The 21649-nt window shown below is 45.0% G+C and overlaps 1 protein-coding gene across 4 annotated transcripts in view; it reads right to left on the minus strand.

Moving 5' to 3' along the window:
* RALGPS1 (Ral GEF with PH domain and SH3 binding motif 1) overlaps positions 1-21649 on the minus strand; it is a 479351-nt gene that overhangs the window by 13884 nt on the left and 443818 nt on the right. For 2 of the 4 annotated variants that reach the window (XM_038744644.1, XM_038744642.1), the window contains one exon: positions 16425-16505. The exons of the other annotated variants lie outside the window; for them this stretch is intronic. In XM_038744644.1, coding sequence (XP_038600572.1) covers positions 16425-16505 — 81 coding nt within the window. The remainder of the gene's footprint in view (positions 1-16424; positions 16506-21649) is intronic. 4 annotated transcript variants of the gene reach the window in all.

Genomic DNA, 21649 nt, shown 5'->3' on the forward strand with positions numbered 1-21649 from the left:
TGAGCCCTCTTTTTCCTCTCCTCCTTCCCATCCCCCCGCCCTACCTCCTTCCCTTCCCCACAGCACTTGTATATATTTGTACAGATCTTTACTCTATTTTACTTATTTACTATTCTATTTATTTTGTTAATGATGTGCATATAGCTTTAATTCTATTTGTTCTGAAGATTTTGACACCTGTCTACATGTTTCCTTTTGTTGTCTGTCTCCCCCTTCTAGACTGTGAGCCCATTGTTGGATAGGGACTGTCTCTATATGTTGCCAACTTTTACTTCCCAAGCTCTTACTACAGCACTCTGCACACGGTAAACCCTCAATAAATATGATTGAATGAATGAAATACTATTATTATTATTACTACTAATAAACACATTTTCAGTGTATCAGAGCTCAGTGTTCGTTATGGGGATTATCTACAAAGCAGGGTTGGGGATGCTCAATGATTCTAAGGAAATTAATCTCTGACACTGTAGGATAATGCAGGGAGAACTCATAGATGCTGCTATGGACTGGGCAGTTATGAATGAAGGTTCTTTGTGCATTTTACAAGTTTGATTTAAAATATGAAATTTAACATTAAAAGTAGAAGTCTCAGACTTATGCCTGATTTCTTCATATCTTGCAATGTTACTAAAGTTGGAGCTTCTGAGGCTGTAAGATCACAAACTAACCATTATCGCCCTTCCATTACAGTAATCCAAAAGGTGATTTGGACGGGCAAGGATACCTGTGGTAAAGCCTGCTTCTGAAGGAAGGAGCCACAAATTCCAAGTTGAACACATATGGCAATTATCACACCCAGTACTACTGACCCCTGAAACCACTACAGCTTTGGATCTAGGAGAATGTGAATGCTGCAAGTGTCACTGCAAATGTTATGGATTTTATTTCAAGGGCAAACACTTGCATCACCACTTTCACCAGTCTCCAGGAGCAGCAACACTGTTGCCTTGTCTGGATTAACGTCCCAATGAGCCCGTTTTTCAGCCTCCAATTTAATCACGCTCTGAGCAAACTTTGAAACACCGCTGGTATCAGGCAAAAGTCTGAGAAGCAGTGTAGCCCAGTGGATGAAGCACGGGCCTGGGAGTTAGAAGGACCTGGGTTCTAATCCCGATTCCGCCACTTTGCTGTGTGACCTGGGCAAGTCACTTAACTTCTCTGTGCTTCAGCTCCCTCATCCATAAAATGGGGATTAAGACTGTGAACCCTATGTCAGAAAGATATTGTGTCCAACCCAATTATCCTGTATCTATGCCAGTGCTTAGAACAGTGCCTGGCACATAGCAGATGCTTAACAAATACCATTATTATTATTGTTGTTGGTGTTATTATTATTATTGTTAATAATAATAATGATAACAATAATAAAAGCCAGACAGAGGATGTCTAGCTACTGGTTCATAGTGTACACCTGGCACCGGCATCATCTCCTTATTTCTCCTATTGGCCTGGATTTGCCCTGAACAGTCTGGTAGATGAATGCTGGATCACCCCATAGGTAAGAAACTTCTAAATAACTACGGCAAACAGAAATCTTCGCCTTCTCATGAATGGGTGTGGCTCTCCTGTTGTCTGCTTTGCGACCTTGGGCAAATCACTTAATTTCTCTGTGCCTCGGTTACCTCGACTGTAAAATGGGAATTAAGATTGTGAGCCCCACATGGGACATGGACTGTCCAACCTGATTATAGTATATGTACCCTAGTGCTTAGAACAGTGCCTATCACAGAATAAGGTTTAACAAATACCATTAAAAAAACCCCAAAACCAAAAAGAAAAAGAACTAATGCATCTGCCTCAGATCAGCTCTGAGACTAGAACTGTTCAAAAATTTATCAACTAGCCCGTCACAAATTCCCTCATCATTCCCAAGTACTTAGTATGGTGCTCTGCACACAGTAAGTGCTCAATAAATATGACCGAATGAATGAATTTCCACAATCATCATCATCACCATCAGGGCCGATGGAGCACTTCCTATTGCTAAGCATTGTTGTAGGTGACTGGACAACAGACAAAGTAAAAGATGTGATTCTGGTCCTTGAAGAATGTGTAATCTGATGGGAGATACAAACACAGAGTAGCCTAGTGGGAAGACTGTGGACTGGGAGTTGGGAGACCTGGGTTCTAGTCCCAGTTTTACCCCCAGTTTAATCTTTCTGGGCCTCAGTTTCCTTACCTGTAAAAAAGGGATTGGGACTGGGTCCACTGTGATACTACTGTATCTACCCTGGCTCTTATAACATAGTAAATGCTAAATAAATGCCTCAATTACAATATAAACTGATGAATATATAATAGTAGAAATAGGGTGAGAATAGGAGAAGTAGTAAAAAAAACCAAGTGGATAAATAAATAACAGATAGGAGTAGAAGGTGGTGTACAGATGCTGATCTGGCTGAAGAGATAGTGAACAGGGATGCTAGGGGATTTATTCAAGAAATACCTCATGGAGGAATTGACTTTTTGGGTAAGCTTTGAAGGAGGAGTTTGGTAAGAGGGAGCCAGGCATGAAGTTGCATTCTGTTCCTGGATCCAGTCCTTCTGGGGGCCCTCCCTGGCTTCATTACAACTCTCCCCAGTTCCTCAAGTCTTTGAAAAGGTTGACATTAGATTGGAAAGACAAATCCAAGATTAATGGGATTGCTAAACAGCTTGCATGGCTTCCCAATCTGAGGTAGCCACATGTTTCTCTTCAGCTAAAGAATAAGCATATCGCAGCCTCTTCCAGGTGCACTTTGGGAGAGGTTGTCCACATACTCTATTGCCTCAGGCAAAGGAGGAAGTCCAGAAGGATTTCTGCTGATCAGAAAGATAAACCAACATCCCAGGAAGAACTCCAAGGATCAGGTAGCTATGCCTCCTATTCTGGGGTTGTCCCAGAGTCCTGGTGGACAAGAGGAAACTAAACGTCACTAAACTTTTCTGTGCCTCAGTTACATCATCTGTAAGACTTTGTGGGCTATTTGAGACAGGGACTGTGTCCAACTCAATTATCTTGTATCTAACCCAGTGCTTTAGTGCCTGGCAGATACCAAGCTTTTAACAAATACCACTAAAAAATGGCAGCCTGGTTTGGGTTTGGGGCCCGTTTCTTATTTTAATTTTGTACACAGTGTGAAAGATAAATTACTGAAACCACCCCGCCCAGCATCCTTTATAAAACACAATTCTCTACAGCAAAAATGGAAGATAAATCTTTGCCAATTTATTCCACATACCTTCTCAGTGAATGGTTCTCTCCAAATCAGCTGCTACACTCCTTGACATCTCAGAAATTCTTAGTTCCTGCCTCTTGGGAGCTAAGCCTTAAAGTCCAAATGTCGGGTCCTGGGGGAAGAATTCTCCTCTCTTGCGTGCCTTTAATGAACTGGGTTCATCCAATGCCTCCACTTCCTCTTTTGAAACACTCTTTTTGCCCGACTACACTATCTGGTTTCCAATCCATGGCTTTACTAAGACCACACAGTAAAACCTTTGTTACACACTTAGTTTAACACTTTGTTAAACCTTGGCTTTACTAAGACCACCATCAATCACTTCCTCCTAGCCAAATCTAATGGTTTCTGCCCCTTCCTAATATTTCTTGAACCACTTCTTCCTTTCGGTAATGTTCTCTAATCTTGGTTTCATGACACAATTGTCTCTTGGTTTGCCTCCTCTATCTTGCGGTTCTTATGTCTCTTTCTCTGGCTCTTCCTCTGCCTCCTCCCCACTGTCTGTGGGTGTCCCTCAGTGCTCTGTTCTGGGTCTTTTTTCCTTCTCACTTGATACTCAATCTCTTGGGAGCTCATATGCTCCCATGGCTTCAACTCCCGCCTCTAAGGGGATGATTCCCAAATCTCTCTCTTTAGCCCCAATCCCTCCACAAATCTGCAATCTCACATTTCCTCTTGCCTCTAGGCATCATCTCCATAGATGTCCCTTCAGCAACTCGCTCAATAGGTTGAAAACTTCGCTCCTCAACTTCACTCCTAAATCCTCTCCTCCATCTGTCTCCATCATAACAGCTCAATTAATGCTATTTATTGAGCATTTACTGCATGCAAGGAACTGCACTAAGCATGTGGGGGAGTAAAATACAACTGGTAAACACAACCCCTGTCCACAAGGAGATTAGGCTACAGGGGGAGACAAACATTAAAATAAATTAGACAGAATAAATTCCCTGTTTCTTAACAAGCATGGCCCTGGAAGTCAGAAAGACCTGGGTCCTAATCCTGGCTCTGCCAAACGTCTGCTGAGTGACCTTGGGCAAGCCACTTAACTTCTCTGGGCCTCAGTTATCTCATCTGTAAAATGGGCATTAAGACTGTGAGCCCCACGTGGGACAACCTGATCACCTTGTACCCTCCCCAGCACTTAAAAACAGTGTTTTGCATGCCAGTGCTTAGAACAGTGCTTTGCATATAGTAAGTGCTTAATAAATGCCATTATTATTATTATAATAATTATTGTAAGCATGTTTCAAATGCCATTATTATTATTATTATTATTTATTCTTAGATTTTGAGTTATTTGGAGGTTGAGAACTAGGTCAAACTCTCTCCCATGTCTTTTTTCCTAAATGCCGAGGACAGTATTTTGCCAGAGTAGGTGCACAGTTAATACTATTACAGCTATTACTTCAGTTCCATCGATCAATCAATTGTATTTATTGAGCCCTTACTGTGTGCAGAGCACTGTCCTAAGTGCTTCAGAGAGTACATTATAAAACACAGTTGGTAGACACGGTCGCTGCCCACATTGGGCTTACAGTCTAGTTCCATGGTGCTAAGTCACAACATCAGCTGGAGTGTTACTTTGGCCATTAATGGATTTTGAATGTAAAATTATTGCGTGCAATTTGCAACGTGTTGTGCCCCTGCCTGCCTATCTCATTGCCAACCCCTTGCCCAAGTCCTCCCTCAGGCATGGAACTCTGTCCCCCTTCATATCTGATAGTCCAGTACTCTCCCCAAATTCAAAGCCCTCCTAAATTCTCATCACCTAAAGAAGGTCTTCCTTGATTAAGCCCTCATTTCCCCCACCCGCCCTCTCCTCTGCACTTGACTATGTACCCCTTAAGCACTTTGATATTCAACCCAGCCCCACACCATGTACATAAATAACCTTATAATCTACTATTTCTCCTGACCATAACTTATTTTAATGTCTGTCTGTTTACATTAGAGCTTAGAGTGTAAAGTAGCTCCTTGGGGGCAGGGATTGTGTCTGCCAATGCTGTTGTACTGTACACTCCCAAGTGCTCAGTAGAGTGCTCAGCACAAAGGAAAAGCTCTCAGTAAATACCGCTGATTGCTTGATTGGCTACTTGCTTGTTGCAGCTACTGCCCTAGGGCAATTAGATTGGCAGGGATGTAAGCATGAGAGTGATTCTGAGCAAAGCATCGTCATTATAATCAGTCAGTCAGTCATATTTATTGAGTGCTTACTGTGCAGAGCACTGTCCTAAGCGCTTGGGAGTGGATGATATAACAATAAACAGACACATGCCCTGCCCACAACAAGCTAACAGTCTTAGAGGGAGACAGACATTAATTTAAATAAAACAAGTAAATTACCGATATGTACATAAGTGCTGTGGAGCTGGGCGGGGGGATGAATGAAAGGAGGAAGTCAGGGTGATACAGAAGGGAGTTGAAGAAAAGGAAAAGAGGGCTTAGTCAGGGAAGGCCTCTTGGAGGAGATGGGCCTTCATTAAGGCTTTGAATGGGGGAGAGTAATTTTCTGTCGGATATGAGGAGGGAGGGTGTTCCAGGCCACAGGCAGGATGTGGGCGAGAGGTCGGTGGAGAGATAGATGGGATCGAGGTACAGTGAGAAGGTTAACATTAGAAGAGTGAAGTGTGTGGGCTGGGTTGTAATCTATTCCTTCATGCAAGTTCTCAGTGAATCGATCACCTTTATTGAGTGCTTACTGTGTGCAGAACACTGAACTAAGTGCTTGGGAGATTACAGTGCAACAGAGCTAGCAGACATGTTCCCTGACCATAAGGAGCTTAGAGTCCTGAAGGCTTCATGACTGAACTGAAACTTGTCTGTCCTCTACAAAGGGAGAATCCACCCCAGAGCTATGAGCTTCATTTGCACTTCCCAACCAGTCAAGGAGGCACGAAAAGTCAACATGATTTGCTAAGGTGGATCTGTATGTTCTCTTCCCTGGACATTTCAATGGAATTTGTTGGATACTAAATCTTGCCTGGACCAACAACATTGTGACTGAGATCACCGTCTTCAGTTCAGAGTTTGGGTTGAGAATGCCTCCACAGCAGTTGGATCGAGGGAAATTCACATCAACTGGCTCCAAAACCAGGCTCAAGAATCTCAACACTTTTCTTGCCATAAGCATTTTATTTTGATAAATTCTGACTTTCAGAGTAGTTATATTCCTAACCCTGGACTGTGGTCAAAAGACATTATGCGAATTGTGTCCAGTTTTGCCCTGATTAACTCCAGTCCCTGCAGCTTCTCTCAAGTTTTAACCCTGATCTTTCAAGAAGATGCAGGCTCCTGCTCGTGTGATGATCCTTTACTAACTGATCTTCCACAGGAAAATGTGGGTGTTGATTCTGCTCAACTATGCACCGTGAGGACAAAGTTTGTTGTAAATACTCTGGGGACCCTGGTCAGGCCAAAGGTTTCAGGAGAAGCAGCATGGTTTAGTGGATACAGCATAGGAGTCAAGAAGTCATGGGTTCTAATCCTGCCTCTGCCACTTGTCTACTGTGTGATCTAGGGCAAGTCCCTTAACATCTCTGTGCCTCAGTTACCTCATCTATAAAACAGGGATGAAGACCGTGAGCCTCATGTGGGACATGGATTGTGTCCAACCTGATTAGCTTGTACCTACTCCAGTGTTTAGTAAACTGCCTGGAACATAGTAAGCACTTAACAGATGCTATAAAAAGATAAGATTAAAATTGAAAAGGAAAAAGTCCCTCAATATAACTCAAGGATCTTGAAACATCTCCCGAACTTCCCCATTGTAGATTGGCATTCTTCAGAAGCAAGGCACACAACCAGTCACCTATTCCTAGAAAACATCTTGAATTTTTATTCTGTGGCAGGGATCTTAGCCTGTTACAGAGGATCCTAGCTTGTTTACCAGTTTCTTAAGCAAGAGAAAAAACGAAACTCAAATCCCCTTCTGGGGATTCCACGAATACTGATTCTTTTACTCATTTCTCTAGTGGCTTCAGGATTTCAGTCCAAAGCAGCCTGAACGCTTGATGCCCGCAGGGGGCTTTGGGAACTGCTCCAGAGAATGACATTAAAATCCAGTACGATAGTAAGTAGTTTCTATAATAAGATTTGACAATTTAGACAGTGCATCAGTCTGAAGTCATGGAAAACTAAATATACAATTATCCTCAGGCAGTTCCTTCCTGAATGTGTGGCTCTACCAACTAAGGGCCAGATGATCGCGCTCCTGATCCGAGTTGCTTGAGCTGGGCCACTGTAAGAACTGCCTTTTTCTCTCTAGTATGGGTTCTCTGAGTTAGGAGGAGTGCATGGAGAGAGTGGGTTAAGAGGTAGGCCTTGAGTGAGGAGGCAATAAGGAGTGGCCACCTTAAAAACATCAGTCTAGCACAAAATCCTGCCAGTACTATCTTGACAACATCTCTAGAATCCACCCTTTCCTCTCCATCCAATCTACTACCCTGCTGATCTAAGCACTCATCATTTCCTCCCTTGGGCAGGGAATGTGACTGCTAATTCTGTATTGTACTCTCCCAAGTGCCTAATACAGTGCTCTGCACATAATAAGCACTTGGCAAATATCATTGATTGATTGATTACTACATCAGCTGCCCTGCTGACCTCCTTCACTTGGGTGCCTGGATCATTTTTTTAAAAAACTTTTCAATCCATACCTCCCAATCCATACCTCCCAATCCATACCTCCCCATTCCTCAAAAACCTCCAATGGTTACCCATCCATTTCCACATCAAAAAGAAACTCTTTACCATTGTGTTTAAGGCACTCCATCAGTTATCTCCTCCTACTTAAAGCTCACTGATCTGCTACTACAACCCAATCCGCACACTCCACTCCTGTAACACCAGCCAACCTCCTATTCTTCGATTTCATCTATTTTGCCACCAACTCCTTTGCCCTCATCTTCCCTTGGGCCTGGAAACGCCTCTCATTTCATATCCAACAGCTCTTCTCACCTTCAAAAACCTCCTAAAATCACATCTCCTCCAAGAGGCCTTCCCAGGCTGAGCCCTTCATTTCCCAGGCACAGCTCTTCTGTGTCAATTACGAAACTTGGCTGTGTACCCCTTAAGCACTTTGATGCTCATATCAGCCCATAGAACTTATGTAAATATTTTTATAATCTATTATTTCCCTTATCACTAATCTAGTTTAATGTCGGTGTCCCTTGTAGACTATAAGCTCCTCATGGGCAGGTATCACCTCTACCAACTCTGCTGTATTGTACTCTCCCAAGCACTTAGTACCATGCTCTGCAGTCGTAAGTGCTCAATAAATTCCATTACTTGCTTGACTGATTGATCAAGGGGTATGGAAGGATGGAGGGAGAGAAGTGAGGGGAGGTCTCCAACTGGAGTCATGTTATTGAGATGATGAAAAATGAAATGGAGAAGCAGCAGCAGAACCAAGAAGAACTGTCACTTTGTGGAGTCAGTGATCTGAACCCTATCTTGTTCTCCCTGAAGAATGATCCCAGTGGTCTAATGAGGGGTGGGAAAGGAAGGAAGAAGGGAGAGAGGCAGAGTAGGACGCATCCTCAGAGGATGGTTGGAGACGGAAGAGATGCAGCAGCATAAAGGATAATTTGTGGCCAGGAAAAGGTACCTCAAAGAGTTACAAAGACTTTGTCATGTCCAAGTTTGTAAGCTCCTGTGGGCAGGGACCATCTGTATCTACTCTTGTTTTGTATTCTTCCAAACGCTTAGTATAGTGCTCTGCACACAGTAAGCACTCAATGAATAGACTGTGAGCCTGTTTTGGACAGGAATGTGTCTGTTGTTATATTGTAGCTTCCCAACTGCTTAGCATAGTGCTTTGCAAACATTAAGTGCTCAATGAATCACGCAAAAACTCCTCACTCTCGGCTTCACAGCTGTCCATCACCTCACCCCCTCCTACCTCACCTCCCTTCTCTCCTTCTACAGCCCAGCCTGCACCCTCCATTCCTCTCCCGCTAACCTCCTCACTGTACCTCGTTCTCGCTTGTCCCACTGTCGACCCCCGGCCCACATCCTTCCCCTGGACTGGAATGCCCTCCCTCCACACATCCGCCAAGCTAGCTCTCTTCCTCCCTTCAAAGCCTTACTGAGAGCTCACCTCCTCCAGGAGGCCTTCCCAGACTAAGCCCCCTTTTTCCTCTCCTCCTCCCTATCCGCCCGCCCACCCTACCTCCTTCCCCTCCCCACAGCACTTGTGTATATTTGCACAGATTTACTTGTACATATTTACTATTCTATTTATTTTGTTGATGATGGGCATATGGCTTTAATTCTATTTGTTCTGATGATTTTGACACCTGTCTACATGTTTTGTTTTGTTGTCTGTCTCCCCCTTCTAGAGACCATGAGCCCATTGCTGGGTAGGGACCGTCTCTATATGCTGCCGACTTGTACTTCCCAAGCACTTAGTACAGTGCTCTGCACACAGTAAGCTCTCAATAAATACGACTGAATGAATGAATGAATACCACTGACTGATTGATTGATGTGGTGTGCACTGCACATTATTTGGCATCAGGCTGAGGGACATGAATGTGTAGGAAGGATACCTTGCTCAAAAAAGTTTGATTTAAGCTTTAGGTCAGGAGTTGAATGGCCCCTAAAGAAAAGGTAGCAAAAGGAAAAAGGAAGATATTTGGAGAGACTCTGTAATCATACCGCTTAAGAGATCAAGGCTAAAGGCAGTGTTTATCTAGTGCTTAGTACAGTGCCTAGCACATAGTAAGTGCTTAAAAAAATACCATCATTATCATTATTATTATCATTACTATCCTTTTCAGAAAGAGACTGGGCCAGTGAAAGGTATCATACAATGCCCGCTGTTGGGTAGGGACCGTCTCTATATGTTGCCAACTTGTACTTCCCAAGCGCTTAGTACAGTGCTCTGCACACAGTAAGCGCTCAATAAATATGACTGAATGAATGAATGGGCAAAAAGACATTGGGATGTCAATATCATAACCCATAAAGCTTGTGATACAAATTTGGCCTATGAACTGAGGAATGCAAAAATGAGGTAAAGCTGAGGTTTAGGGAGTAAAGGGTGAAATACACTCTGGGATGTACTACTTGAGAATTTAAATACTGAGGACAATGCTGGGATAAAATACACAGGTAGGAATTAAACACAGTCCCTAACCCTCATGGGGCTCACAATATGGGTTTAAGTGTCACTTTACCTCTGAATGTAACATCTTAACCTACTGCAGGTGTGATGTGAGGATATGAGCATATAGAATTCAACAGCAAGATAATATGTAGCCTATGTACAAAGCAGGTCATGCTGATAGGGAATGTCTGCAAATTGGGCATAACGGACTCTTGCAGAGGAGAGGCGTGGAGGAGCAGATGGAGGAAAACAGGGAACCCAGGTGCAGTGGGATGTGGCACAGAAGCAGAGAAAGGAGGAGGATCAGCTGGCAGAAAGGGCTCCAATCCAGGAAACAGAACTTACAGGGGAAATAAAAGGAGTGGAATAGGTGGTAACCAATGAGATAGTGTATGAAGGGCACAGGACACTGTTTATTTCAATGCCTGTCTTCTCCTCTAGACTGTGAACTCCGTGTGGGCAGAGAACCTATCTACCAACTATACTGTATTGTTCTCTCCCAAGTGCTTAGTATAGTGCTTGGCACTGAGTAAACATTCAATCAATAACATCGAATGACTGATTAATTGAAAGGTTGAAAACTGAATTGTCTATGGTAAAACAATGTATGGTCACCTTTTTGAAAAAAAAAATCAACAGCATAGAAGATGATTTCACCAAAGAGGAAAAAAAAAAACAAAGAGCAAATCAAAGAAAATGGAGGGGAGAAAAGCAAAGCATGGGGTGGGTAGACTGAGGTTGGAGGGAAGGAGGAAGAGATGGATCAGTGAAGTTTTAAGCCACGTCTTAAAACTTAAGTCTCTTAGACTGTGAGCCCACTGCTGGGTAGGGACTGTCTCTATATGTTGCCAACTTGTACTTCCCAAGCGCTTAGTACAGTGCTCTGCACACAGTAAGCGCTCAATAAATACGATTGATGATGATGATGTCCCATAACCTGTTCGACCTATTCATGGAACAGTTCAGATCCAGATGGAGGGGTAAAAGGTCAATGACTAATTGATTGATTCACTGATTGACTGAAGAAGCTCCAGAGTCACCTGAAAAACGAGGGAGGGAAGGAATGTGGAAAGAAGCAGAAGGGGGAAAGGGAGTGCCCAAAAGCAAGCCAGAGGTAAGGAGAGGTTGAAAATGACACAATTTGGGTTGGCAGTTTCCACTGGGAACGTGTCTTTCACCTTAATTTTCTTGGGATGCAGTTTAAGGTGCAGGGTGCTATAGATGAAGTGGGATGAGGTGTCTATCTAGTACGGAAATCAGATTGGAGACCCAAGAAAACATCAGGGAAGCCAAGAGAATGGGCACAATGCACAAAGTTTTGCTCAGTTAGGAAGAAGAAGTATTGGTGGGTTGAGGTGTTAAAAGTTATGGAAGTGAGGCCAGGGAGGTGCCTTTTAATGGACTCTGGATTGGAGGAACCTTGAATGACTAATGTCCTCTACGCCACAGACAAAGAAGTGAACTGCTAATTTTTTTTTCAATGGTGTTTGATAGGTGATTACTATGTGTCAAGCACTGTTCTGAGTGGTGGGATAGATACAAATCAATCAGGTCAGACCCAATCCCTGTCCCACATGGGGCTCACAGTCTAAATAAGAGAGAGAGATACTGAATCCCCATTTTACAGTCAAGAAAACTGAGGTACAAAGAAATTAAGTGACTTGCCGAGGTCATACAGCAGACAAATTGCAGAGCCAAGATTAGAACTCAGGTCTTCTTACTCCCAGGCCTGTGTTTTTTTTTTCCACGAGGCCACACTGCTTCCCACCCTGTGTGACAACAGCACCTTTTTTAAGGACCATAAAGAGGGTCTTCCTACGAAAGTAGGAATGGGGATTTTAATTATTGCCAAGAGCAAGCCTCAGTTAGGAGCAGAGAAGATGCATGACAGCCAGAAGAGAACTGTTAAAGAAACAGAGACAGGTGGTATTGATAAAGGCTCAGAAGAGGGTGAAAGTCACAACATGTAAGGTGACTGCTAATTTTCCCAATCAACCAACGGTTAATGTAGTTGTGAACTTGGGATCAAGCGTGCACTGGAGAAGCAGTGTGGCCTAGTAGAAACAGCACTGTCCTGGTAGTCATAGGATTTGTGTTCTAACCCTGATTCAACCATTTGAGCAAGACATTTAAATTTCTCTGGCCCTCAGAGAAATTTACAAGTGAAAAATGTTGATTAAACTTCTCTTTTCCCACTTGCTTAGATAGAAGACGCCAAGTGGGGCAGGTTTTGTGTCCAACCTAATTGCGTTGTATCTACTCCACTGCTTAGTACAACATTTGGAAACATTAAGTTGCAACGTTAAGCACAACGTTAAGTAAGCGCTTAACAAATACAGCCACAATTACTATTACTATTCTTGAAAGGATGAAAGCAAAAAGGCCATTAAAGTTTTAATAAAGGGGCAAAAAGAACTATTTAAAACACCAGAATCCACAGTGGTCTGAGTTTCTAAGAAGATATTTGTCTGGCTTAAAGCCAGGAAGTTTAAAGAAAAAAGAAACTACGCTTTTTTTGAAGTGAGGACCTGAAGTCTCTCTCCGACCGTGATATTTCACCAGTCCGTCTACTCCAGCCAAAGCCACATGAGTTACAGTTCAGACATCACCAATCATTATCATCATCACCACTGAGGTGTGCAAAAGCAACTCAGGAGGGCTAAGGAGGTGCAACGTCTCAGGCTAAACACCCTAGGTGGTGCCCAGTATCGCAGGGTTGAGTTAAGGAGCATAAACTCTGTACTGAGCTCCTCCCCACCCCGCACCCCCTGGTCTCCAATCAACAGTGTAGTGTGGTGGGACAATCCCGGCTGCTCCACATCCATCTGGTAGTCCTGTGGAAAGCCCCAGTCTGGTGCTTCTGCATCCTCTTGCTCTCCTCTCCCTCTGCCACCCTGGGCAGCAGCAGGAGCAGCATTTCAGAAGGGGAGGGGTCCCTTAGGGCCTGGGCTTTCTGTAGATTTGCCAGGAGGAGTGGGGATGGCAGCAGCCTCCCTGTGGAACTCCTGAATCCCATCCTTCCCAGCAGAAGACGAGCGGCTGATGTGCAAGAGAGCTAGGGGAAGAAGGAGGAAGGAAAGCCCAGGGATTTGGCACCTGCTGCCCAGCCAGGAAGCCTAGGACAACTGCCCCAATTCCTCTTCCATAAAGGCAATGTGGGGACAGCATGGACGAGTGGGAAGAGGCTGGGGCTGAGGGGACCTGGATTCCGTCTAGTTAGATGGAAGAAGATGGAATATACGATTGATTGATTGATTGATTGGAATGAGAAGGAACTCAGCTCCGGCATAAGAGAAAGTTCTGAAACGAGTGGGCTGGGGCAGAGAAGGTGCTGGAAGCGGCAGCAGGAGCTAGGTCAGTGTCCTTCATCATCATCATCAATCGTATTTATTGAGCGCTTACTGTGTGCAGAGCACTGTACTAAGCGCTTGGGAAGTACAAACTGGCAACATATAGAGACAGTCCCTACCCAACAGTGGGCTCACAGTCTAAAAAGTGGGCTCACAGTCTAATGGGCCGGACCCAAATCCTTTCAACTCAATTCAATCATATTTATTGAGCGCTTACTGTGTGAAATGCATTGTACTAAGCACTTGGGAGAGCACAATAATCTGGGAAAGTACCATAATACAATAATCTTCAATCTGCCGTCCCAATCTGAAGCCCCGCCTGTCCCATTTTACTCCATCCCATTGTCTTCTTCAGTGTTGCACTTCCCAAATCCTTGCTTGCTCACTGCCATGGTCAACTGCTGCAATTTCTTCCTGCCCCAACTTGCCATATGGATGAGGGCAGGGAGGAGGGCTAACAGAATTCCAGGTACAATATATATATGCATTTTTTTAAAATTTTCATCACTGGTTCTAGTTCCTGCTCTGCTCCTGGCCTGCTGGGTGACCTTAACCTTTCTAGGCCTCAGTTTCCAAATCTGTAAAAAGTGGGGATAATACCTTTCTCCTCTACTGTACGGGAATATTGTGAGGATGAAATGATAGCCCTGTGGAAAAATAAAAGGCCTATAAAGAAAATGGGGATAATATCTTTCTCCTCTACCGTATGGGAATATTGTGAGGATGAAATGATAGCCCTTTGGAAAAATAAAAGGCCTATAAAGAAAATTGTTAGTGTAGTTATTATGAATAGTCATTAATAATTATTAATATTAACTCTGGATTGATAAATTTTCCAAGGCCTATGTGGGTAACAATGTTTTAATTAGAATGTTTTAATGTTGTAATTAGAAGCAGCATGGCCTGGCGGCAAGAGCAAGGGCTTGGGAGTCAGAGGATCTGGGTTCTAATCCCAGCTCCACACCTGTCTGCTGTGTGACCTTGGGCAAGTCCCTTAACCTCTCTATGCCAGTTACTTCACCTGTAAAATGGGGATTACAACTGTGAGCCCCACATGGGACGACCTGATTACCTTGTATCTATCCCGGTGCTTGGAACAGTGTTCGGCACATAGTAAGCACTTAACAAATACCATAATTATTATTATTTAATTTCTTAGACCTCATTGACCATGGAAATTATACCGGTGCTGAACCACACCCCGGGCTAACAAGAGACTTAAGTCAAGAATGTCTACCAATTAAAGAGGTACCAAGAACTATATTCTGATCGTTGTGATTAACAAAGGAAGCTTGTATCCAGGCAGTAGAGGAAGGATGGCTAAGTAATGTGCATTTTAGTAGAGTGCTCTGCACACAGTAAGTGCTCAATAAATACAATTGACTAGTTGATGATTAAAATGGGACAGTAACCTTTTCAGATTGTGAGGCCCATTAGGGACAGGGCCCATGTCTAATTCCCAGCAGCACATTCTTTCCCAGGGCTAAGTACAGTACTCTGCACACAATAAGTGCTAAATAAATATTATTAATATTATACTGCCGTAGTGCCAATATAGACACATTATGTGCCTCATCAGTTACGGAGTCAATACTTTGACTTCAAAAATAATTAGTGTGAGATTGGTCAGCCCAAATAATCAGTTTTTCAACCTTCCGCTTCTCCTTGGGGAGGCTGGGAGTAAAATGACATAAATCATCTATTTTTGCTCAGGGTCTGGTAAAACTTGCTGCAGCGTTTACTACAGTGCTTCGCACAGTGTGGCTTAGTGGAAAGAGCACGGGCTTGGGAGTCTGAAGATGTGGGTTCTAATCCTGTCGCCGCCACTAGTCTACTGCTCTGCACAGAGTAAGTCCTCAATAAATACGACTGACAATGAATGAACGAATGCTGCGTGACCCTGGGCAAGTCACTTTTAACTTCTATGTGCCTCAGTTACCTCATCTGTGAAATGGGGATTAAGATTGTGAGCCCCACGTGGGACAATCTGATTACCATGTATCTATGCAGGCGCTTAGAACAGTGCTTGGCACACAGTAAGCACTGAACAAATACCATTATTATTAGTAGTAGTAGTAGTAAGTGCCGAACAATTATGGCCACTTTTCTTATTGTACGGGTCCAGCTCCCTCTTTGCTAAGAAGCAGCATGAGCATGGGCCTGGGAATCAGGAACCAATCAATCAATCAATCCTATTTATTGAGCGCTTACTGTGTGCAGAGCACTGTACTAAGCGCTTGGGAAGTACAAGTTGGCAACATAATCAGGAAGTCACGAGTTCTAATCCCGACTCTGCCACTTGTCTGCTGCGTGGCCTCGGGCAAGTCACTTCACTTCTCTGTGCCTCAGTTACCTCATCGGAAAAATGAGGACTAAGACCGTGCGCCCCAGGTGGGACAGGGGCCGTGTCCGACACGACTTGCGTGTATCCACCCCTGCACTCGGTACGGTGGCTTGACACATCGTGAGCGCTCGTTATTCTTACCAAGGAGCCACGCCGATGATTTAATTCATTTCCCTCCCCCAGGGCTCGAAGCCTTTGGGGCTCTTACTAAAGAGGCGCGTACATATTTGCGGGCAAAATCGACTCTGCATTTCACTGTGGGCTGAGGCTGAGGTTGGGCTGTGATGTTGCTGTGCTTCCCAGACTTCACCTCAATCTTACTGCTACTATTATTGGACTCTGTATATGTTTGTGGTTAAAATTAATGGTGGAAACTCCAGCTAGGGGCCTTGTTGTACCTGTAGACACTGCTTCTTGTCCTGGGAGAATTTCGAACTGGAACCCGCCAGTTGGGTCCCAACGTGGCATACAAGCGCCCCCTGTTGGCAAATTAAAATGTGAGTTTGCTTTCGGCCCGCGTACTGGAGGATTCACTCCGGCATCCCCATCCAAACATAACATTTAGTCAATGTACACACTGCAATTATACTAGGAGGCACCTCTGTGAACAAGGCGGAGACCCAGCTGAAAGTTTAAAAAGCACCCGAATAAGTTAATTTCACACTTAATACATACATGCAGCCGTTTCATTTAAAGGCATCATTAAAAACAATCCAGTTCCTGGACAAAAAAAAGCAAAAACCCGAGGGTGGCAAACTCCAACGGATTGGGGCTCGCTAAATATCGAATGTCTGGACTCAGAATACACTCAGTTCTGCTAGGACGTGCGCTTTCACTACACGTTTTGGGGAAATTGCGACGGCAGGGTCAGGGAACGCTCTTTCAACGCTGGGCCCCTTTCTGGATTTAGCACGACACGATGTCAGAAGAAACTGATGTGCACGGCCCTAAACGTGGGCTGAGCACTACAGTGTTAGTTTTCCTAACTCAGGGCTCTGCAAGAACGGAACCGCGCACCAGTCTGCAGAAACAAAACGAACATCAGCAATAGAATTAAAGTCATTCCCGACTGCCGAGTCAAATATTGAGGACACTCGATGACAGCATTAACAGCCACAGTTTTGGGGGCAACTTTTTACCTTGGGATAGAAAACACATAAATACCATCCCTCCCCCTCCCATCTTAGGTGGAAAAGTGCAGCTCTGAAAGTCATTTGCCCAAGGTCACACACTGAATGTGAGTTACGGGGTCCTTGTATCCTGACCAGCCTTATTCCTGCTGGGGCAGAAAGTGCAACTAGTGAAGAGGAAATGTTAAAGGTGCTGTGCAAATCACCAGCATTATGCACACATCACTAGCACCGTGTGCAAATCACTGGCATGAAGTCTCAGGGCTGAGGCTCATCCCTCGCTGCTGACGGAAGTGTCCATCGTCAAGTCAAGGCACATGTTTCACCATCATTAGCACTTACTGAAGTCCAACTACAATTGAACTCTCTTTAAAACATCTGCTAGGCAAACATCCCAACAGTTCATGTAATGCTAACCCAAGCTGGCTACTTAACCGAAGGGAGTCAGAGATCATGACGAAGAACTTAGTAAAAATGACCAAATTTGTATGGGGGAAGACAGCAGGATGGGGGCAAACCTCCAAGGGTGACACACACACTCACACTTATGTGCCCACCAAACACATTCATACACATCTCTCACCCACGCTTCTCCGTCGCTGCTGCCACCACCTCTGTGCCTGGGCCATCGTGGCAGTGACCGCTGCTGCAACTGCAGACGGGACTGTATCGTGGAGATTGCCAAAATGCTGGAAAAACATCCCATTGGCCTTGCTAGGAGCCTCCAGAAAACAGTTTGGTTGTGACGGTGGTGACAGCAGCAGGATAGTTATTGGGTCCCTCCCGCTCCCCTGGATCAAACCAGAATCATAATGGACCTTTCTGGGGGCTTTTCAAGTGGCAGGGCAGAACCCCGACATTTGGGAAGTCTGGTCTCATTAACGCTCAGTAATCCTAGGTGAGAAACCAATTTAACTATTTTACAAAAGAGCCTCTTCATCTACTTAAAGGCTGTGCTACACAGAACAAGGTGGGATTCGGGGAAACTGTATCTTCGTGGCATGGTTCTGGTTGTGACTAGATTTTAGGGGCCGAGTCAAATCCTCAGCATCACAAAAAGATTCCACCTCAGAGTTCAGCCTGGATTCCCTGACACTTTTATGCCTATTTGACTGACAGATGGGTGGCATTTCACACTTTTCCATTCTCTAACCTCATTTCCCCCAGCCAACTTCGACCCTAGGAGACTAGGGTTCAGGCAACTGACATCGGAAATGTGAGGATGGCACAGGTGATGATCTGACTCCCAGCACTCTGTGATAACAGCTGTCAAAAAGCCGAATCAATCTGGGAATAAAGTCAGCTCTCAAGAAATCTCCACCCCAGTTGGGACTGCTGGCTCAGACTGGAGTTCAGACTGGGGATTGGTCCAAATAGAGGAACTTGGGATCAGGACAAATGGTCTCCATTTGGATGGGAACTCCTTCTGCCCAGTAAGAAATAATGGAGGGAGACAGAGAGTCTCACATTGGAATGACAGCCTCTAGCCAACTAGAAATCACTGCCCAGCAGCAAGAGGATTTCAGCTCCCAGGAGATGCTAAATGGAGCCCAAGGAGTGCAGCCTTCTGTTCTTATCCTCATCAAACAGAAACTCCCGACCATTATCATTCATTCATTCAATTACATTTATTGAGCACTTACTGCATGCCAGGCACTGTGCTAAGTGCTGGGATGGATACAAGGAAATCAGGTTGCACACAGTCCCTGCCCCATGTGGGGCTCACAGTCTCAATCCCCATTTTACAGATGAGGTCACTGAGGCCCAGAAAAGAGAAGTGACTTGCCCAAGGTCATCTAGAAGACAAGTGGTAGAGGAATGGGAAAACATAGTGTTTGAGGAGTGGGGAGATGTGCAGAATGACATTCTATTAATATGATCTGGAAAGGATGAGGACATATGGATTGGAGGTAGAATGATAAGCAAGGAGGTTAATGCAGTAATCAGGTCAGGATATGATCAGTGCTTGGACCAGTGTGGTGGTTATTTGGATGCAGAGGACAGGGTGTATCCTAGAAATGTTATGGATGAGTTTGAGACAGGATGTGGGGGTCAAAGTGAATATGGGGGTTGAAAGAGAGAGGGTGAACCTGTCTGGGAGCAACACCTGGGAGGCTGATGCGGGAGGAAAGAAGAAGGAGATTCAGTCGGGGACCTTCAGCTCGGCAGCCTGGGTCTGCCCCTCCCCCTCCTCCTTCCCAAACTTATTTGTACCTTCTGTTCCAACAGGAGACCCTCTTACACCCCCCCGCAAGTTTCTGCTTCTCTCTCTCCAACAACTTAGTTTCAATTCTACAATCACCCTGCTCTAGTCAAAGAGATTTTTTTTTCTTGTGTGGAAATGTAAGGCTCTGCAGAGCATCCTCTGTCAGTCAGTTTACCTTAAGTAAAAAAGCTGAAAAACCAGGTGTTCTACTTGTTTTCGGTATTGTGCCCTGATAGTGAATGAAATTTACGAATGAACATTAAGTAATCAGCCCCAAATCCCCACTTCTGCTCAATTTTACCTCCCACGACTAGTCCACAAGGAATAGACTCTGGCCAGTTAACACAGCACTCTCTAACACAGACTTCTTGAATGCTGATTGAGTTTCCACTCCCTGTTTGGTTTTTACCCACGGCATTTCCTCTCCTCTCGCAGCCCAGCCTCCATATCCATAAACCGGGGCAGGGCGGGGTGGGGGGGTATTCCAGGTAGGCCAAGATGAAGGATTACTGGGGATACTTGAGCTCCACGTTGAGAAACACCACTCTAGCTCTTGGCTATTCACTCTTGACACTTCCGAAGTTGAGAGGGAAGCAAACCAAAGTGACCTTTTCTGGCACCCCCTCAAATTCCAGGCCATACACTGGTCGGCTGCAGGGTCCAGGGTCCAAGATCCAACTTGGTATCTGGAGACCCCTGATCTCACCCTCTGGAGATCTTGGGAAACTGAGGGGACCACTGCAGGGACCCCAGGCTGGTATGTAGCCACATGACTGGGCCACACAAGTCAAGGCTGGGGAGCTCTGCATGGGCCAGACTTCTGCGGCCCAATTGGACTCAGCTGGAATTTGCTCGGGTCCCCAGATTAATAAGGCAGCCTTGGCCAGGCCCATCTTTTTAAGGGGTCAAAAGCCCTTCAAAGGTAGCTTTAAGGCACTATCTTTTGAGAGAAGCATGGGAGGTTACTCATTTAAAACTACTCTTCGAGTCACCCAGGTTGCAGGCAGGCTGCTGGGTGTGGTGAAGTGACACGGGCCAAGCTGTTCCCAAATCCAAGCCATTCTGCTCAGTAGGACCTGTCATGGCCCCAGGGACTATACAACCTGCAGCGTTGCAACAGGTCTCCAATGACTCCTGGGAGCCTAGAAGTGGTACTGTACCTCTCTTAATTGTTCAACAAGGGATTCGAGCTGCTCTGGTGAGCAGGGATGATCTTCTTGACTCTGCTAGAGCATAAGCCTTGGGATGGTGCTGGCAGTCTGGAAGAGACCTCATGCCCTGTTCTCTCTACAAACTAATCCAACCCACATGGGGACAATGAGACATTCAATCGAGCCACCTGCTGAGCCGTGGGAGGTAGACGACGGGTCAGGGCTTGACGTCGGATGCTCTGGAATGTCAGTCAGGGGACGGCACTTTGATGTTCTCTTTAAAGGTCCTAATTCCATGCGTTGCCTCTGTTTTAACCCTAGAAAATACCACAGTTGGATGGACAATCCCTGCTCCTTGTCACTGGAGTAGAGCTACTGCTCAGTGGGTATTCCCCTCCCTGGGGTCAGGGAGTAGGGGGTATCCTGGATTACTGCAATGTTGTTGAAGGAAAAGAAGTGGGGTTGGAGGATGGTGGCAATCAGGGAGGTAAACAATACTCTTCATCCAGGGCAGTACCTGGTAATAATCCCAGAAGCCGTGGTGGGCTCGAGAAAAGCAAGTGTCTGACTGGAATCTACCATGGCGATCCTTCATCGAGAGCAAGGAAGGAAGGCAGCTGCAGAAGGAGATATATCTGGCTCTTTCTCTCAATAAGTTGTTTCTCATCAGAAAGTCTTGTTTCAATCAGGGCTATGACGTCAACTTCCAGATACTGCTAGATCAAAGGCAACAATTGTCACTCACTGTACTGGCCTGACAGCTGTTCTGATCATGAGGCAGTGTCCTGCCGTAACACGATACAACTGTTATTTCCTTTGTATTTTCTAGTTTTCTGCACCACCAGGCTAAGGGATATTAGTTTCTGTTCTCTGGTGAGCCCGGGTGGTATGAGCCACTTTTTCATTTGAAAAGCGCAGTTCCATCCTACTTGGGCAGCTCAAGACTCCCAGGGTATTTTTAAGCAGTTCTCCTGCCTCTTCAGCAACTGAGCCACCAAAACTCCATCTACTCGCACAGGATTTTTCCACTATAGACAAGGCACGTGCTAGAGTTGTGTCTCCAAGAGTGAACCACACTCTCTTTCCTGGCCCTCTAGAGCTCACAGAATGTGACAGGATCCTCAATGATGGTGTGT

Source organism: Tachyglossus aculeatus, chromosome 4 (genome assembly GCF_015852505.1).
Source record: "Tachyglossus aculeatus isolate mTacAcu1 chromosome 4, mTacAcu1.pri, whole genome shotgun sequence".
Classification (NCBI taxonomy): Eukaryota; Metazoa; Chordata; class Mammalia; order Monotremata; family Tachyglossidae; genus Tachyglossus; species Tachyglossus aculeatus.